General features: G+C 38.2%; 2 protein-coding genes across 3 annotated transcripts; both read left to right on the forward strand.

Annotated features, from left to right (window-relative positions):
• Positions 1–5,732: 5,732 nt before the first annotated feature.
• Positions 5,733–9,617, forward strand: LOC109164001 (metacaspase-1-like). Its single transcript, XM_019312741.1, has 5 exons — positions 5,733–6,271; positions 6,566–6,896; positions 7,987–8,107; positions 8,192–8,410; positions 9,278–9,617. Exons 1-5 carry the CDS (start codon positions 5,902–5,904, stop codon positions 9,335–9,337), a joined length of 1,101 nt encoding a protein of 366 aa, XP_019168286.1. The 5' UTR covers positions 5,733–5,901; the 3' UTR covers positions 9,338–9,617.
• A 1,112-nt stretch (positions 9,618–10,729) lies between these two features.
• LOC109163983 (eukaryotic translation initiation factor 4G-like) lies at positions 10,730–18,204 on the forward strand. Of its 2 annotated transcripts, none has more exons than XM_019312714.1 (11): positions 10,730–10,923; positions 11,119–11,277; positions 11,440–11,573; positions 11,840–12,007; positions 12,163–12,239; positions 12,320–12,376; positions 12,800–13,576; positions 13,713–14,114; positions 14,196–17,236; positions 17,371–17,565; positions 17,651–18,204. In XM_019312714.1, the coding sequence occupies exons 2-11, from the start codon at positions 11,150–11,152 to the stop codon at positions 17,979–17,981; spliced, it is 5,310 nt and encodes a 1,769-aa protein (XP_019168259.1). In that variant the 5' UTR covers positions 10,730–10,923; positions 11,119–11,149; the 3' UTR covers positions 17,982–18,204. The 2 variants fall into 2 exon arrangements, with proteins under 2 accessions (XP_019168259.1, XP_019168260.1); XM_019312715.1 differs by having other exon boundaries at positions 11,449–11,573.
• The last annotated feature ends 78 nt before the right edge of the window (positions 18,205–18,282 follow it).

Raw genomic sequence — 18,282 nt, forward strand, 5'->3', positions numbered from 1 at the left:
GCACTGCCAAGTATGTTCTCATTTAATTTCTTCAGCACACCTGACCCATAATTCCCAGTCCATCTTTCAGCAAATGCTCTCTTCTTTGCAACCCTTTTCATCACAAAAACTCTTATATCTTCTAACATTAGAATAATGTACTTGGACCTTGCATTCAACAATGTCTTGTTGAATGCCTCACTAAGATTGTTGTCCACCAAGTCACATTTAATTTTTTCTTTAAAGAATGCTTTGCACCAGAACTGCATAGGATACTTGTTGAGATTATGAAGTGTTGTAGCATCTACCTTCTCCAAATCTTTCAACTTTTCTGGAAGTAGTGATTGAGTAGGTGTCTTTTCAATATGTTAGAAGTGAGCCTTGAATAACTTCCCTATGTGATTCTTACTCCAGTTGGCATGGACATGCCTAGCACAATTTTTGTGCTCAACTTCAGGAAATAGCTCTTGTATCACATTAGCTAACCCCCCCCCCCCCCCCCTCCCAAGATCAAATCAAAGTTAATTACCTACTGCTGTAAACTGTAAACTAACAAATTGCATAAAGGAAATAATAGAATTGGATTTACCTTCTGCTGATCACTCATTAAGGTCCGTTGAGTGTTGTCCACAATTCCCAAATCTCCCTTTAAAAGGTCTAGAAACCATCTCCATGATGAGCTATTCTCATTCTCTACTACAGCCCAAGCAATTGGGTACATTTGATTGTTCCCATCTCTACCCACAGCAGTCAGTATCTCACCCTTCAGTTTTCCTTTTAAAAAGCAGTCATCCAGTCCAATAAACCTCCTGCAACCCCCAAAAAAACCCATCTTCATTGCATTAAAACACACATATATCCTCTCAAACACCAATGGTGAGTTTTCCACTCTGCTGGTTGTTTTTATCTTAACTGTAGAACCTGGATTTGAATTCAAGCACTATTGAGCATAATCCCTAAGTCTTTTGAACTGACTCTCATACACAATATCCAACTTTTTCAGTATCCTTGTTATTTCCCTTCGACACATACTAACAGTTACATTCAAGTTCATTTAAGATTTTATGTCTCTGCTCAACTCTGAATATCCAATAGTTGGATTTTGCCTCACTTTCTCTTCAAATTTCCACTCCAACCATTTCTGACTAACTATCCCTAAGGTAAATTGGTTGTTGTATTGATGTTCCAACATAAGTGCCTTCACCTGAAAACACCTTGTTCTTTCTTCCCACCCTGCACTAACATGAAAACCACAACCCTTTCCTAAACACTCAACCCTAACATACTGTAATTGATTCTTTGTCCAAAACATATCCTTTTTTTTTTTTTTTTGTGCTCACAACATAACTAATCATAACAAGCTTGAATTGCACATTGTCATCAAAGTACATACCAATTTCAATAAATGGTGAATCTGATTTTGGGTTGAACTTAGGGTACTTATCGTTTGTACTTTGATTGCACCTCATTCCCTTCATCATTTTCTAACTCTTCTTCAACTATTGGGGGATCTTCTGAGTCATAATACACAGAATCTGCCTCATCTCCTAAGGGGTTTTCAGATGTTGGTACATAAGGTGGTATTGATGCATCATCTACTCTGGTTTTCCTTTTTCTCCTGTTAGTAATCTGCTCACAACCACTAGTAATATGCTCACTACAATCAGTCCCCTCCTCACTGTAGTAGTCACTCCCAATTCCTGAACCCCCAAATTCCTTACCTTCACTCAAATCTTCCTCACCCCCCAAATTCTGCCTCCCCACCCCCTAAATCTGCCTCCTCATCCTCAGCTTGAACTGCACTCCCCCCTTCAGGCCCAGGTAAACATAAATCAACCACATCAGGCTCATCTACCCTATGTTCAACATAAATCTCACACCTTTTATTCTCCCTAGCAATCTGAGCTAAGTGGAGAGTAGTAACATCATTATGAAGTAGCTTTAAAGCTGTAAAGAGTTCAGTGGTCAACTTATATGTCAGTGAGGCTATTTTTCCATATTTTTGGTCTGCTATATACTTCAGTACTAAGTGGGGATAAGAGATAAATTCAGGGTCCAGACACACTTGTCTCACTATTCACATATTTTAACTTAGGTTTTTTTTTTATGAAATTACCACCATGATGGATAATTAATTCCACCCTTTCATCCATCCTGACAAAAAAAAAAAAAAAATCAAGGCACATTTAAACACAAAACACAAAGCTATTGTCACACATTCAAGGCACAGTTTTACACAAACCAACTGTAAAAAAAAAAAAAAAAACTAAAGAAATGCTGGACCACACTAAAATACAAGCATATTCAAACACCAGGACCCCACTACATCATAATGAAAGCAAAATCACAGTGTATGAGGACCACACCACATCATATTCAAAGCATATTCACACCATATTCGCATATTAAGAAATACCTACACCATATTCTACATATACATATATTTAAATACCTTACTTGAAGTCCACTCTTCTTTCCTTCATCGCCCAGTGTTCTCTTCCACCAACAGTCGTCGTCTTTAATTGGGTCGTCGTCCACGGATGTTGTCTGGATTTAGGGATTTAGCGTTTGAGTCGTCGGGTGGAGCTATTCTTCGCGATTGAGGTTTCCGGGTAAGAGCAAAGTAAAATTACGGCTTAAAATTAGGGCTTAAAATTTAGGGGTTAGTTTGTGTATTTGAATGAAGAGATGAAAGGGATGCCAACACAACATATTTTAACACGTCAGCGACTAATCACCTTCACATCAGCAATTTCTACCGTCTACCTGAGGGAAACCTGTAAAAAAAGGCTAGGCGAAAAAAAAATTAGTTTCTGTAGCGAATCAGCACATATAAAAGGTCAGGGTGCGGCATGAAGAATGGTGTATGGTTCAGGGTGCGAGATGACACTTCAGCCTTTAAATTTTAATTTCTAAGTTCTAACTAATGTAGGTAATCAATAATAAAACGTTCTTATTATTGGATCAGTGAGTGTACATTTTTCTAGGGTTGAGGATGGTGAGTGAGGGGTAGTTTACCTTAGGAATGCAAAGTGGATCAGTGAACAAGAATTGGCCCTCATTCCCCATTTCCCAGCCAAGGCCCGTGTAAAGCACATGGTGTAATAGGTCTTCCATTGCATCCCAATCCTTCACAAAGCCACGGACAACTGGGTCCACCGCGTATTCCTCCGTCGTTGATGTCGCATACTCAACATCTCCATCCGCGGCACTGTCATCCTCAGGAATGCATTTCATTTGAGTTGGAATTATCTTTAAAAGAAAACCCATAATAATTAATTTTCATAGGCATTCGAGGTTATTCTAACCGTGGAGCTAAGCAATTAATTAAAAGATAATAATTTTGCAGGAGAGAAAAGTGATTAAGAGGAAAGGGCGCCGACAACCGTTAATGCACCGGGGAGGATGTCAACTGGCGCCGAGGAACCCAGGGGCGCCGGTCGCGCCCCCAAGTGCCCTGGTGGCATGGCCGGCCGCCTGGGGTGGCGGCTGTTCGTGCTGCTACCCGAGTGGCCTTAGCGTACTTGCCTCGCACGCGTACAGCGCGGTAGCGCGTGCCCGCCCAGCGCAACAGGCACGCCCGTCACTCCCTCGATGCGCATGTCTCGCGCCCCTAGTTGAGTTTGTCGTGTTCCTTGGGCGCTTAATGTATTGGTGGCTGGTTAAGGTGGTTGGGGCAGTTGCACGAAGAGAAGATGTGGGACGCGTGTCGGGTAGGAGTTGACACCACCTGAATGCCGTACGCGTGGAGGGATCTGGTCTATACAAGGCATCCCAAAAAAAAAAAAAAAAAAAAAACCAAAGCAGCTGGCCAATGGCCAGATTAAAAACAAAAAAAAAAATAAAAAATAAATTGCAATTGAGAGCTGCCGGCCACTCTCAATGTTGGTCGTTTTTTTTTTTTTTTTTAACTGACAAGAGTTTTGTTTCTTGCAGGAGGAAGAGCTCTTAAAAATCATCCCATTTGTCAAAAGTTGAGCTTCCAAGATTTTACTGTTCCCAGAGCCTTGAATGAACCCCCTATTTGGGTTGCTCTTATTATTTGTATCATTTTGCTGCTTCTTGGTAGCGGTGACCACGGTTCGGTTCAAACCGGAAGATCAAACCGTAACCAGAACTATGCTAATCGAACCGGAACCGAAATTGTCCGTACATTTCCGGTTAAGGTTCTCCTAATAAAGGAACCAGACGGTTCCGGTTCCAAACCGAAAAAATAAATAAATAAAGCATGGGCCTAGCGGCCTGCAGCATACTGCCGCACTGGGCAGTGCAACAGCTGACTGGCGCAAAGGCTAAAGTGCCAAACTTTGGCCTTTGCGCCAAGAGGCCCAAGACTCAACTTTGAGTCTTGGCGTGTTTATTTCTTCCGAAAAAAAAATTCACAGTTAGAACCGACAGTTCCAACTGGAATCGCCGGTTCAAAAACCAAAACCGGAACCTTAATATAAGGTTCTGATTCCGATTTTGCCATCCAAGGAACCGGAACCAGAACCTTGGTCACCCATACTTCTGGGCCGCCTTTCTTGGGCCGGTACCTTGAGTTTGTATATATTTGCTAGGCCTCATGCCCCAATAATAAAAATATTATTTTCCTGTCCTGTTCAATACTGTTATACCCGATTTATGGTGGACACGGTCCCGATAAAACTATCAAAAATATAAGTTATAATTATAGTAAATCATTATATGATTATTGACACGAGTCTTATGCATGGAGCAAATTCGAGAGTTTTAGAGTAAAGAAAATTTGGGTTGAAGGGAGCATGGCATTGGTCAATCATTATTCTATACATAATAGTCCACACATCTTTGTGACCATAAATAAAAAGTACATTATTTGTGTATATAAAATATATTATTTGATAGTACATTAATTGAATACTGAAATTATATTATTTTGTATATTATCAAATAATGTGCATATTATACAAATAATGTACTTTTAAATATTAAAAATATACCTTGTATTCATAGAAACTATATTATTTAAATACTTAAAGTACATTCTTTTGTATACTATCAAATAATGTACATTCAATACACAAATAATGTATATTTATTATATTAAAAATATATACATTTTTATGGTCTACAGAGCGCTTTGTGACCATGATACACAACAAAAATTTATCCACATTGGACTGCAACGAAGAGACTTGTTGCGGAATGATTGTTAATAATGTGGAGACCGATAAAGAGAAAATATTATTTTTAGACATGCACATGCATTTACCATATATTTTCTTATATTCTTTAATGATAATAATATTTGTAGACATTATATATTGGATTATTATAAAAAATAAATTTAATTTCATATAATTTAATTAGTAGGGAATTGTTAGTTATTTTAAAAAATATATAAATATTGGACACATGCTACTACCCAGTACCCACATATACAATGTGTATAAACCGAGGCTTGAATCTTAGACCTCCCACATAAAAAAGCAACCAGATATCAATGAACCACAAAGTCCTTAATAACTTATAGCTTATTAGTAGTTTAAAATAAGATATAAACTCCTAAATAAATTTTGCCAAATAAATTATAGTTGAGAGACTAAAAATAATATTTTCTCTAGAGATAAATATGGTAATGATGCGGAGAAGAAAACTTACATATGCAAGGAGAATTAAAATATGAGGACTATAAACCGAATATTATTAAAACTGAGGGGCTTTAATACTATTATTATACAAGCCAGGTAGTCTTCAACACGGCCCCTCAACCGCGTGTGTTTTTGAAAAGTGAAAAAACCCAAAAAATTGTCAAAGGCCAAAGCCCCAACAGAAAACCTCTTTCTAGTCTCCACTTCTGCCCGTAAATTGATTCATTCACGTAAAAATCCCAATCTCGATTTCACCGTCAACTAACATTTCTCCAATTTACTCTTCCTCTTACCTTTGAGAGAGATCGCCATGTTTATGCTTATAAATTGCTCCAACTGCCGGACCCCATTGCAGCTGCCTCCGGGCGCCCGATCCATCCGGTGTGCAATTTGCCAGGCCGTGACTCAAATCGCTGATCCACGCGCCGTCAATCCTCCGCCGGCTACTCATCATTGGCCGCCTCCGGGTCCTCCATCCTCCGCCTCTCCTTCGCCGTATAACCACGCCCCTCCTGGCCCTCCGCCCAACCCGCACGGCCGGAAGAAGGCCGTGATCGTCGGCATATCTTACAGGTACTCGAGGCACGAGCTCAAGGGGTGTCTCAATGACGCCAAGTGTATGCGCTACCTTCTGATCAACAAGTTTCAGTTTCCAGAATCTTCCATTCTTATGCTCACAGGTACTACAGTATTTATGTATGTTGATCAATCACATACATACATACATTTTTATATGTCTATGAAACTTTGATTTGCTCAATTTTATATTTTTATATTAAAAGAAAAGAAAATTGTGAATTTTGGTTTGTTCATCACTTCTGCTGTCCCGTTATTATTTTCTTCTTTATTGGGAAGGAAATTGTAAAGCTGTGGAGTTTGGAAGTTCCAAGGCTGCTTGTTTTTGTCATCCATTGTTATGGTATTGGTCTATGTCTAATTTTCTTTCATTTGTTTTGTTTGAATCACCTCTGCAGAAGAAGAGACTGATCCCTATAGAATTCCTACCAAATACAATATGCGAATGGCCTTATATTGGCTTGTGCAAGGATGTCAACCCGGAGATTCCTTGCTCTTTCACTATTCTGGGCATGGCTCGAGGCAAAGGAACTACAATGGTGATGAAATTGATGGATATGATGAAACATTATGTCCTCTGGACTTTGAAACTCAGGGAATGATAGTTGATGATGAAATTAATGCAACAATTGTCAGACCTCTTCCTCATGGAGTTAAGCTTCATGCTATAATAGATGCTTGCCACAGTGGAACTGTCCTGGACTTGTCATTTCTTTGTAGAATGAACAGGTAGTTGACTAACTTCTTAAATTGATGTTATTCATTTTCTGCCTATGAATTTTTGCACATTAATACTCTTAATAGAAGCACAAATGAGATTCTACAAGGAGTTGGGTTATTTTGATTGAGTGTTTACTATATTATCTACCCTTTTTTTCGTCTTTTCTGAAGGGTAGCTTTTGTATAAATATGGTGTTGGAGCTCTCTTTACTGTCAAGTTAAAGTCTAGATGAAGTACACCTGAATGGTGTTAAAATCAATGATACAACTTTACACATGCTTTGTACCTAAGAGGGTAGACAATAAAGTGAAGTGAAGGCTCATATGTTTCCCAAAAAAATAAGTTACTGTTATATTCACCCCATGCCATTCATGATTCTCATAAAACCTTACAAGGTTACTTAATGGGAGTCAAGTTTTCTTCAAGAAATGAACAAATTCAATATGGCATCTAATGCATATATCATGTACTTGATGGATTAAATTAGAGTTAATTCCATTTTTGGTCTTAGATTTATAGGTGCCACTGTGGCAGTCCACTTTTAGTCCTTTTCTAGAACATCCTTCTTTGGTCGTAGTGTTATTGTGGTATGACCATTTTTGGTCTTCCACTCTTCCGTCAACAAAATCGTCCAAATGTCCTTAAATACAAGGACATTTTTTATTTTTGATTTTTATTTATTTATTTATTTTTTTTTTTTTATAAAAAGTGGGTTGACCCGTTATATTTTTATTAAAAAAAAATCAAAATTGAAGACCTAAATGCCCTTGTATTTTACGAAATTCAAACAATTTTGTTGATGGAGGACCAAAAATAGTATGCCACAATAATTCTTGGACCAAAAAAAAAAACTAAAAGTGGATTGTCACCTATAAATCTAGGATCTAAAATGGAATTAACTCATTAAATTATTTCTATTTACAATATACTCTGTAAGTAATTTGTTAATTCATCCCCTGCTACTTGAATGATGGGTACTAAGTATGTACCATACTTCCATCTGTCTTGGAAGGAACATTGGAATTCTTTCTTATTTTATCTTCTCATAGTTTTGCTTCCAACTTGTTCCATTGATTTACTTCTTTCTCTTGCCAATAGGAGTGGTCAATATTCGTGGGAGGACCATCGTCCACGTTCAGGTATTATGAAAGGAACTAGTGGAGGTGAAGCTATTTCTTTCAGTGGTTGTGATGATGACCAAACTTCAGCTGATACATCTGTAAGTTTTCTAAATTGGACTTACATGAGAAGTTGGTGCTTAGTGTAAGACGATAAGATTAAAGAAAATTGTTTTGGTGTTTAGGCTCTATCAAAAATAACCTCAACGGGTGCCATGACATTCTGCTTTATTCAAGCTATTGAGCGTGGGCATGGAAGAACATATGGTAGCATATTGACTGCAATGAGGGCAGCAATTCGAGAGGCAGGAGGTTCCGGAGGTGACCTTGGTGGTGGTGTTGTCACATCTCTCCTCACCATGCTTGTGACAGGTGGTAGTGGTATTGGTGGTGGATTTAGACAGGTAAACTATATAAATATTGTTCTGACTTTGTCTTTCTGAAGTGTCCTACCCCTTGCTCATTCAAACTTCGATTTAAGATTGGAGACATTCACTCTAGTTATGAAGTCATTATCTGTTAATAAAATATATAAGAGTTGATGTGTATTATTGCATTGCAATATATTTGGTAATGTGTATCTCGCTTGAGTTTTTAACATTATGCTCGTGATCTTGTTGTTACAGGAAAAAACATAAATGAGGTTCTTTGATAAGTAGAAAAAACATATGTGAATCAGTATAGTTAACATGGAGGAATAAATTAATTTATGTGATTATTAACTTAACTATTTAAAGTTGTTATGTTAACAAATGCCATTTAGTAATGGTTCATAAATAGTATTCATACAAATCCATAAAATTATCAGGACGTTTAGGGTCATATTTCCACCTACTGTTAGTTTTAAGGCACCAAATTTGGAACAACTCCACTACTTAGTTCCCCAGGACCCCACCATCCACATTGAACATCTGAACTATTTTCTGCTGCTGCAGAAATGCATATTACACTGTATTAGCTAAATGTATATTTCAGTCATATATAGACCGAAATTGCATGTATGGCCAAGATGGCTAAGGATACAAACTTGTAACCACAAGGTCACGAGTTCGAATCATTGCCTTCTTGGTTTGAGCCGGTCAGCTATGGGCAACTTATGCTGGTTTACCTTCTTGTGGCCCTTTCTGACTAGGATCACAAGGTGGGATTTACCCAGTGCACATCTCGGGTAGTGGCTGCGGAAAAAAATTGCATGTATGGACTTGATGTCTTCATTGTTTTGGATTGCATCTGATCCTCTAACGTTTCTTTTCTGTTGCATTTGCTAACAGGAGCCGCAGTTGACTGCTTGCCAGCCTTTCGACGTGTATGCAAAGCCATTCTCCTTGTGAAATTGACTCAGTTTACTTTAGTGTTTATGTTTGTGGTGGGCAGGGTGGTGGTGGTGGTGGTGGCGGGGTGTTGTGAGCTTTCTCTTGTGGCCGTTGTTTATAATACAAAGGATTTTCACTTATTGTTGTGGAATTATAGTTCTTTCATTTCTTTCTATTTAAAGGAAACTTTAATAATTAAAAAAATAACTATTTGTTAATTTACCTGTTATTGCCAGTATTTTTTCGGTGCAATGCACAAGTGTATATACATTCTATATATTGATCCGAATTCCTATCATACTTTTTTTTTTTTTTTTTAAATGTTTACGATAATGTAAAATTGGGAATATTTACTCTATTGGTTATTTAGATCAATTTTTTTTTTTTAATAAATGTTTTATGAATTAGTTTTAAAATGACAGAACCTCCAAATTCAAATACAAATTAAATGCTAAAGGATTCGATAAAAAAAAAATATTTATTGATTTTATATGGAAGCATCTGTTATTTTGTCAAAGTTTACCAAAAGAGGCATACTCGTTAGGCAGAAAGTTATTTTCGTTGCAAATATTCCGTAATTATAGTCATAATAAATAAGAGGGTATCGTAGTTTATTTCATCTATAATCTTTCTTTTCATTTTGATCATCAATTTTAATTTATAGTATTTTTTTATTTTTCAATTTTAAAATAGTGTTTTACTTTTGGTCTAAAATATTTCTTAAAAAATTAGGGAAAATATTATGAAGTCAAAGTATTTTGCATATTTTAAACTAAACATACAAGAATATAACAAATTATAAATGAGAATTAATGATAAAAGAAATTATTGTCATTAAGAAATAAAAAGTGAAATAAACTCATGTTTCTCATAATTTCGATTAATAAATTCTAAAAGTAGGAGTACGATGTGTGATTTTTACCTAAGAGCACGTGCCTAATTCGGATAGATGAGATGATGAATCATTCTATTTTAACTCTCCTAAAAAACCTATTTCTTGACCATCTCCCCATGTTTTGTAGTTCAATTTGTTACCATCATTAATAAATAAATAAAAGAATTTAGAAAAATAGAAAAAAATATATATATACACACAGAGAGTCAGAGACACATACTAATTTCTCTCTGTGTGTAGATCTCTAGCTATAACATACTAACATAGTGCCGACTCATTCTGTTTTAACTCTCTATTTTATTTATAAAGAGATAATCTGATAATTAATTCAAATCAAAACTATTTTCATTAATTCTGACTTAGCTGTTTTAACTCTCCTAAAAAAACTATTTTGACCATCTCCTGCTTTGTAGTTCAATTTGTTACCATGAGAAAATAAAAAATAAAAAAAAGAATTTAGGAAAAATAGAAAAGAAGAATATATACACAGAGAAAGACACATATTCATATTTTTATTCATATAAGCTTAAACTCGCTATCTCTCTCTCTCTCTAAATTTATCTCAGTAATTTCTCTCTCCGTACGTCTCTCGCCAGAACATAAAGCTCTCTGTCTGTATCAGTGCGGTGGTGGTGCTCATGGTTCCCGCCAATCGCCACTCTCATTGAAACCCTAGTTTCTTCATCGCTCCCATTAATCTTCGTTTCAGGTAACTCATCGAACTCCGGGGAAAAAAAATTGAAAAATTTTGTTAATTGGATTTTTCTGTTTATATTGCGGTGTCAGTGGTGTTTATTTATTATTATTGTTTTTTTTTTTTTTTGGTGTTTTTGATTTTTAAAAAAATATATTTTCGATGGAACCTGGACGTTGATTGAATCGATCGGTGGATCTGTGTGTGCAGAAAAGATAGCGGTTTTTAAGGGTTTGGATATATGTCCCAAAATCAATACAGGAAGACCGGCCGACCCGTTAACTTCAATCAGCACCGCGGCGGTAAAAGCGGTGGTGGAGGGGGTAGCTCCGGCCCTCCTCCTAATCCCTCCTTGTCATCCAATAGAAGGTAACCCTGACTTTCTTGTTTTTATGCGATTTTGTGTGTGCAATTAATTCAGGATATGGTGCATTGTGCTTGTATTTGTTTGGAGAAGTTAGGGTTTCTGTGAAGATTACACTGTTCAGTGACTAGCTCCTAATTGTTTGATATTTATACTTTTTTCATCAGCTTCAATAGGAAGTATAATAATGCACAAGGAGGGCAACCTAGGGCAAGTGGCCTGAATGCTACTTCAGAGGGTAATGCTCCATCTGCAACTCGAGCAGTGCAGAATGGTGCTCACCAGCAACCGCCATTATCTGGTATGTGATGTTATCCATCTCTTTCCCAAAAAATAAATGAATGAATTCTGAGAAAATCACTGTTTATCCTGTAAGAGGTCAGCCTGGGGGTGGTGAGTGAGGGGATGATTAGTAAGATTTGTATAATGTGAGGAATGTCAGAAGAAGGTTATTCACTCATTGTGATCACATTTTTTGGTTAATGGGGATGGGTGGAATTTTGATGTTTTTGTTAACTACAACTACCATGTAGGTTTCTACCCTTATTGTTGTAATTTTTATTTCAGGAGTGTCAGATTTACCTGTTACATCTGCAAGTATACCTGCTTCAATTACTCCTTCTAAGCCCGCTGATGAGGCAACACAAAAAATGGCTCGAACTGTGCCAATAGCCCCATTGTCTAATGTTGACCCTACTGGTCCCGACTCAAATACAGCAGTTGCTCCTCCCAAAGGTGTGCTCCATAGGACATGATTTGTTACATATTTTATATGATTGAATTTATTTCCTTTAGGTGGATAATAATAAATCATATTTGCCTCTGTCAAATAATTTCCTTTTCAAGTTTCGACAATCAGTTGATACTGTTACTATTTTCTGATGGTTTAGCTCCAGGAGATGTATCTAGGTCCTCTTTCCCTTTGCAATTTGGCACAATAAATCCTTGTTTTATGAATGGGATGCAGGTATTAATAAGTTTCATGTGGTTTGATATTTTTGTTAATTTGAATTCTCTCCTGAAAATTTCTTCATGTTGTGACTGTAGGTACCTGCTCGAACAAGCTCAGCCCCACCAAACTTGGATGAGCAGAAACGTGACCAGGTATGACCCTTTGTTGCTCTTCTCCTTGTTTGACAGTGAATTTATATAACTTCACATCTGCATGGCAGAGGTCTAGATAATAATACAAATAACAATCATCATCATCATTTTATTATTTTGATAAGTACAGAGCTGTATATTAATTGCCATCATATTGCAATCTCTAGAGTAAGTTTTAGTAAGAGATATAATACTTATCTCTTGAAAGCTGAGTCTACTTTAGTCATTGTCATTTGATGTTAAATTATCTTTTGCCATTTAATGTCAGTTCATTCCCAAATACCTTGTCATATGGGAATTAATAATTGAATTGCTTTAGAGGAACATATGAGTTTTGTTTTGGTAAATATCTAAAATTTAGACTGCATGTTCGAAGCTGAGATTGTACTTCTTTTTTCCCTTCACTGAATACTTATCTGGCAGGTTCGCCATGACTCTTCAAGGGCTGTACCTGCGCTGCCAACTCCATCATTGCCTTCCAAGCAATCACTGCCAAGAAAGAATACAGGGACAGTTGACCAAGCTAGTACTGGTGAGGCTCATCCTGTAGTGGCCAGGTCCAAGAGGGATGTGCAAGTTTCAGCTCCATCCCCTGTGACCCAAAGTCAAAAGCCTTCTACTCATCCTTTGCCAGGAATGCCTATGCAAATGCCATTTCACCCTCCTCCTCACCCTGTTCAATTTGGTCCACAAATTCAATCTCAGGGCATGTCAGCAGCATCTTTGCCTATTCAAGTGCCAGTGCCCCTACTTGGGAATCCCCCTTTGCAGCAGCCAATGTTTGTCTCTGGTTTTCCACCTCACCCAATACCATCTCAAGGAATCATGCACCAAGGACAAGGTTTAAATTTTTCATCTGGAATGAGTCCTCAGATGCCTCCACAGTTGGGAAATATGGGAATGAATATGCCTCCACAATTTCCTCAGCAGCAGGCTGGAAAATTTGGAGGTACTCGCATACCTGTAAAGATTACTCATCCAGAAACACATGAAGAATTGAGACTTGATGGAGCACCTGGTCCAAGGCCACATCCTAATATGCCACCTCAGTCACAGTCTCTATCCTCATTCCCACCTACTCATTCTATTAATTATCACCCTAATTCATATAATAACAACAGCTCTGTCTTTTTCCAACCTTCAAATTCTCTTCAACCTAATAACACACAGAGTTCTCAGCCTGCAAGGCATTATAATCAGGTCAGCAGCCCTTCTAATTGTACCAGGAGCTCTGTTTTATATTTTTACAAAAAATAACATTTATCAAGGCATTGGCTAATAAATAAACTTGTAATGGTGTTGCATGATATTATCTCCTTTATGAATTCTGATGCAGGTGACAGTAAAACCAGCTTCTGTTGTGTACGGAGAAAAAGACCAGTTACCTTCAGTAAGTTCACCCACTGCAAAGGATTCACAGAAACACTCAAAGCTCCATGGAGCAGCTTCAATTCACCCCCAAAGAGATTCTCAGATGTCTTCTCAGAATTCTGTGCCTCAGTCAAAACCTGGTGATGGGTCACTGCCTTCATCAGTTCCTGCAGCTAGTAAGCCATCCACTGTAGTTGTAGGTTCTTCTCTGGAAGGTGCACCATTGTGTTCATCTTCATCAAAGACAGCATTGGTTGAGAGTTCTACATCAGTGCCAATTGGCACCACTGAAGAAGCATCAGTCCCCGACTCCAAAGATTGGCAGAAAAAACAAGGCCATAGAGGGCCTCAATCCACGCAGGATCAGGTACTTTGTTGCCTTCTTTTTAATAATCTCAGTTTTGTGGCAGCTCTTAGTAATTAATTTTTATTGCTTTGAGTTTTTCAGATTGCCAAACAATCTTTAGTTTCGCCTTCTCTGTCACCAGTAACCAGAGAGGTTGATATGCCTGCTTTGGCGACTAGTGTCAATCTGGAAACTACTAGGGAACCATCATCCATACATTCTACTGACTTGGATACTATTGATGCTAAAACCAAGGAGGGACAAACACAATATTCTTCCAATCCTTCTGGCACTTTGAGTCTTGAAGGTGACCCTCCAATGCCTGAAACCTTGAGTAAAAATGACAAAGACTTGAAGTTGCAAAAGAGTCTCAAACAAGATAGCAACACTTTTGGAGCTTCTTCAGAATCTGTTTCCTTCAAGGCTTCTGAACTTATCAATCAAACTGAAGAGTCCTCTTTACAGAGAGTTACTAATTCCATTGATTGTGGCACTTCAGTAGAAACTACACTGAAAAAGTTTGATGAATCTGCCATAGGTTCAGTTGAAGGTGATAACAAGGATCATAGTTTGTCATCATCCCTTTCAGTGATAAATGATGTGAAACCTGAGGATAGCCCATCATTAGTAGGTCTATCTGCTCGTGGTGGTCATGTGGCCAGTAAAGAAACTGATGTCTCGACATCTGCTACTGGAAATCAGGAATCTGATCCTCGGTCTTGTCAATCTCTTTCCATGACAACATCAAAAGGTGAAGATGAAAATACTGAAAGTAATACTGCTGGTTCCTTTGCCAAGGAGAAGTCTCTGACAGAGCAGAATATGCAAAAAAGTACCACTAGAGGAAAGAAAAAGAAGAAAGAAATATATAAAAAGGCAGATGCTGCTGGTGCAACTTCTGATCTTTATATGGCATATAAAGGTCCAGAAGAAAAGAAAGAAACTGCCACATCTGCAGAAAGTATGGATAGCACCACTAGTGATGGTTCAAAACCAGTCACCCCTGAAGTTGTGCAAGATGTGTCAAGCAAGAAAGGCACCCAGATCAAAGTAGAGCCTGATGATTGGGAAGATGCTGCTGATGTTTCTAGTCCAAAGTTGGAAACTGCAGAAAATGGACAGCGAGTTATTCAGGGATTTAAGAATTATGGTGAAGATGGTGATGGAACTGGAACCAAGAAATACTCAAGAGATTTCTTACTTAAATTTGCAGATCAATATATCGATCTTCCAGAGGATTTTGATAATAACACTCCTGATATATTGGAGTCAGGGATGGTTGCTAATGTGAATTTTTCACGTGAGTCTTACCCAAGTCCTGGTAGGGGACCTTCTGGTGTGTCTAGATCAGACCGTCGTGGAGGTGGCGTGGCAGATGATGACAAATGGAATAAACTGCGTGGATCTGCTATGGCTGGGAATATGCGGCTGGACTTGCCTTATGGTGGTAATCTTATGGGATTCCAACCTGGCCAAGGAAGTAACTATGGTGTTTTGAGGAACCCTCGTTCACCATCACCAATTCAATATGCCGGTGGCATCCTTGCAGGGCCAATGCAGTCCATGGGTCCTCCAGGAGGTCTGCAAAGAAATGGTGTTGATGCTGATAGGTGGCAGAGGGCTAGTGCATTCCAAAAGGGGTTAATTCCTTCTCCTCAGACTCCTTCACAAATGATGCACAAAGCTGATAGGAAGTATGAAGTTGGTAAGATTACAGATGAGGAGGAAACGAAACAGAGACAATTAAAAGCAATTTTGAACAAGCTTACTCCACAAAACTTCGAAAAATTATTCCAGCAAGTTAAAGAAGTAAATATTGATAATGTAACAACGCTTACTGGTGTTATTTCACAAATTTTTGATAAAGCTCTGATGGAACCAACTTTTTGTGAGATGTATGCCAACTTCTGTCATCACCTTGCTTCAGAGCTACCTGATTTGAGTGTAGACAATGAAAAGATCACTTTTAAGAGGCTGCTTTTGAACAAGTGTCAGGAAGAATTTGAGAGGGGAGAACGAGAGGAACAGGAAGCTAATATAACTGATGGGGATGGTGAAACTAAACTATCAGATGAAGAGAGAGAGGAGAAAAGACTAAAAGCTAGGAGACGGATGTTGGGAAACATCAGACTGATTGGAGAGTTGTACAAAAAGCGTATGTTGACAGAGAGGATTATGCATGAATGCATCAAAAAGTTGCTAGGTGAGTATCAGAATCCTGATGAGGAAAATATTGAAGCATTGTGTAAGCTAATGAGCACAATTGGGGAGATGATAGATCATCCTAAAGCCAAGGAGCATATGGATTTTTATTTTGAAATGATGTCAAATTTGTCAAACAACATGAAACTCTCATCTAGGGTAAGGTTTATGTTGAAGGATGCAATTGATTTGAGGAAGAATAAATGGCAGCAGCGAAGAAAAGTTGAAGGACCAAAAAAGATTGAGGAAGTGCATAGGGATGCTGCTCAGGAACGGCAAGCGCAAGCTGGTGGTGGTAGAATGTCTCGTACTTCTAGCATGAGTTCTTCTGTTAGAAGGGGTCAAGCAATGGACTTTGTTCCCAGAGGTTCAAGTATGTTACCTTCTCCAAACTCCCAGATGGGTGGTTTCCGACCTGTGTCCCCGCAAATACGGGGTTATGGTGGTCAAGATGTTCGGACAGATGAGAGACAACATTCTTTTGATAACAGGACTTTTTCAGTTCCTCTGCCACAGAGATCCCTTGGTGATGAGATCACCCTTGGACCCCAGGGTGGTCTTGGAAGGGGAATGTCTTTTAGGGGACAGGGAGCTGCACCAAGCATCCCTTCCACAGATATGCCAAGTCCAGGTGATTCGCGAAGAGTTTCATCTGGTCTAAATGGCTATAGTCCTATGCCAGATCGGTCAACCTATGGCCCAAGGGAGGATCTCGTCCCAAGGTACATGCCAGATAGATCTAGTCAATATGATCAGCCTGGTACACAAGACCGGAATATGCCTTATGGTAGTAGGGATCGCAGTTTTGATACAGCTGTTCCCACATCGCCTCCTTTCAGAGGTGGAGGGGCAAGCTTTACGCAGAATGTTCCTTTGGATAGTGCATTACCAGAAGAACACTTGCGAGACAAGTCCTTGAATGCTATTAGAGAATTCTACAGGTATTACATTGTGCTAATATTCAGTGTCAGATATACATTGTACTTAATCCTTTTATTCTTTGGTTTTTACCCTAACAACATATTTGATTATCTAACTATGAATTAACAAGAGCTCTCTGTCTCTCTAATGGCAGTGCTAGAGATGAGAATGAAGTTGCCTTATGTGTGAATGAACTTAATGCTCCAAGCTTCTATCCTTCAATGATTTCTATTTGGATCACGGATTCTTTTGAGAGAAAGGAAAAGGAGAGGGATCTTTTGGGGAAACTACTTGTCAATCTAGCCAAATCTGGAGATGTTATGTTAAGTCAAGATCAACTTATTCAAGGGTATGGTATTTATTATTGTTTTTGAGTGTGAGAGGAAATATGAATAATAGTGAGTTTATGTAAGTAATTGTTGGTGTGTTGGCAGGTTTGAATCTGTTCTGAGTAGCTTGGAGGATGCAGTAAATGATGCTCCTAAAGCAGCAGAGTATCTGGGTCATCTTTTTGGGAGAGTGATAATAGAAAATGTGATTCCATACAACGCAATCGGGCATTTAATATATGAAGGCGGGGAGGAGCAAGGACGGTTGCTAGAGATAGGGCTTGCTGCAGAAGTTCTTGGAAGCACATTGGAAGTGATAAAGTCAGAGAAAGGTGATTCTGTATTGCATGAGATATGTAGAAGCAGTGACCTGGTGCTAGAAAACTTCCGGCCTCCTGGATCTAACAAGCAATGGAAACTAGACAAGTTTATTTAGGTGAGGAAGATGGATAGAGAGAGATATATTGAGATTGATTGTATTTGGTAGAAAGGCTGCTTAGTTCGTTCGTCACGCTTATCTTTTTCACAAATATAATTTTGATTTTGAATCGGGAATTTTTATGCTGCAGCAGCAGGGTTTGTCCTGTGTTGGATGCTTTCAATATTATGATTATTATTTGGTTTAAAAAAGTGGGAAAAGTTAAGTTGAGCTGCTTTCTGGTGTTCTGGAGGAGGGATTTTGGTTTTAAATGTAGTTGCTTTCTTGTTTACTGCAAATTTTTTTAGTTTCCCATTTT

This window comes from Ipomoea nil, unplaced genomic scaffold, assembly GCF_001879475.1.
Source record: "Ipomoea nil cultivar Tokyo-kokei standard unplaced genomic scaffold, Asagao_1.1 scaffold3054, whole genome shotgun sequence".
NCBI lineage: Eukaryota > Viridiplantae > Streptophyta > Magnoliopsida > Solanales > Convolvulaceae > Ipomoea > Ipomoea nil.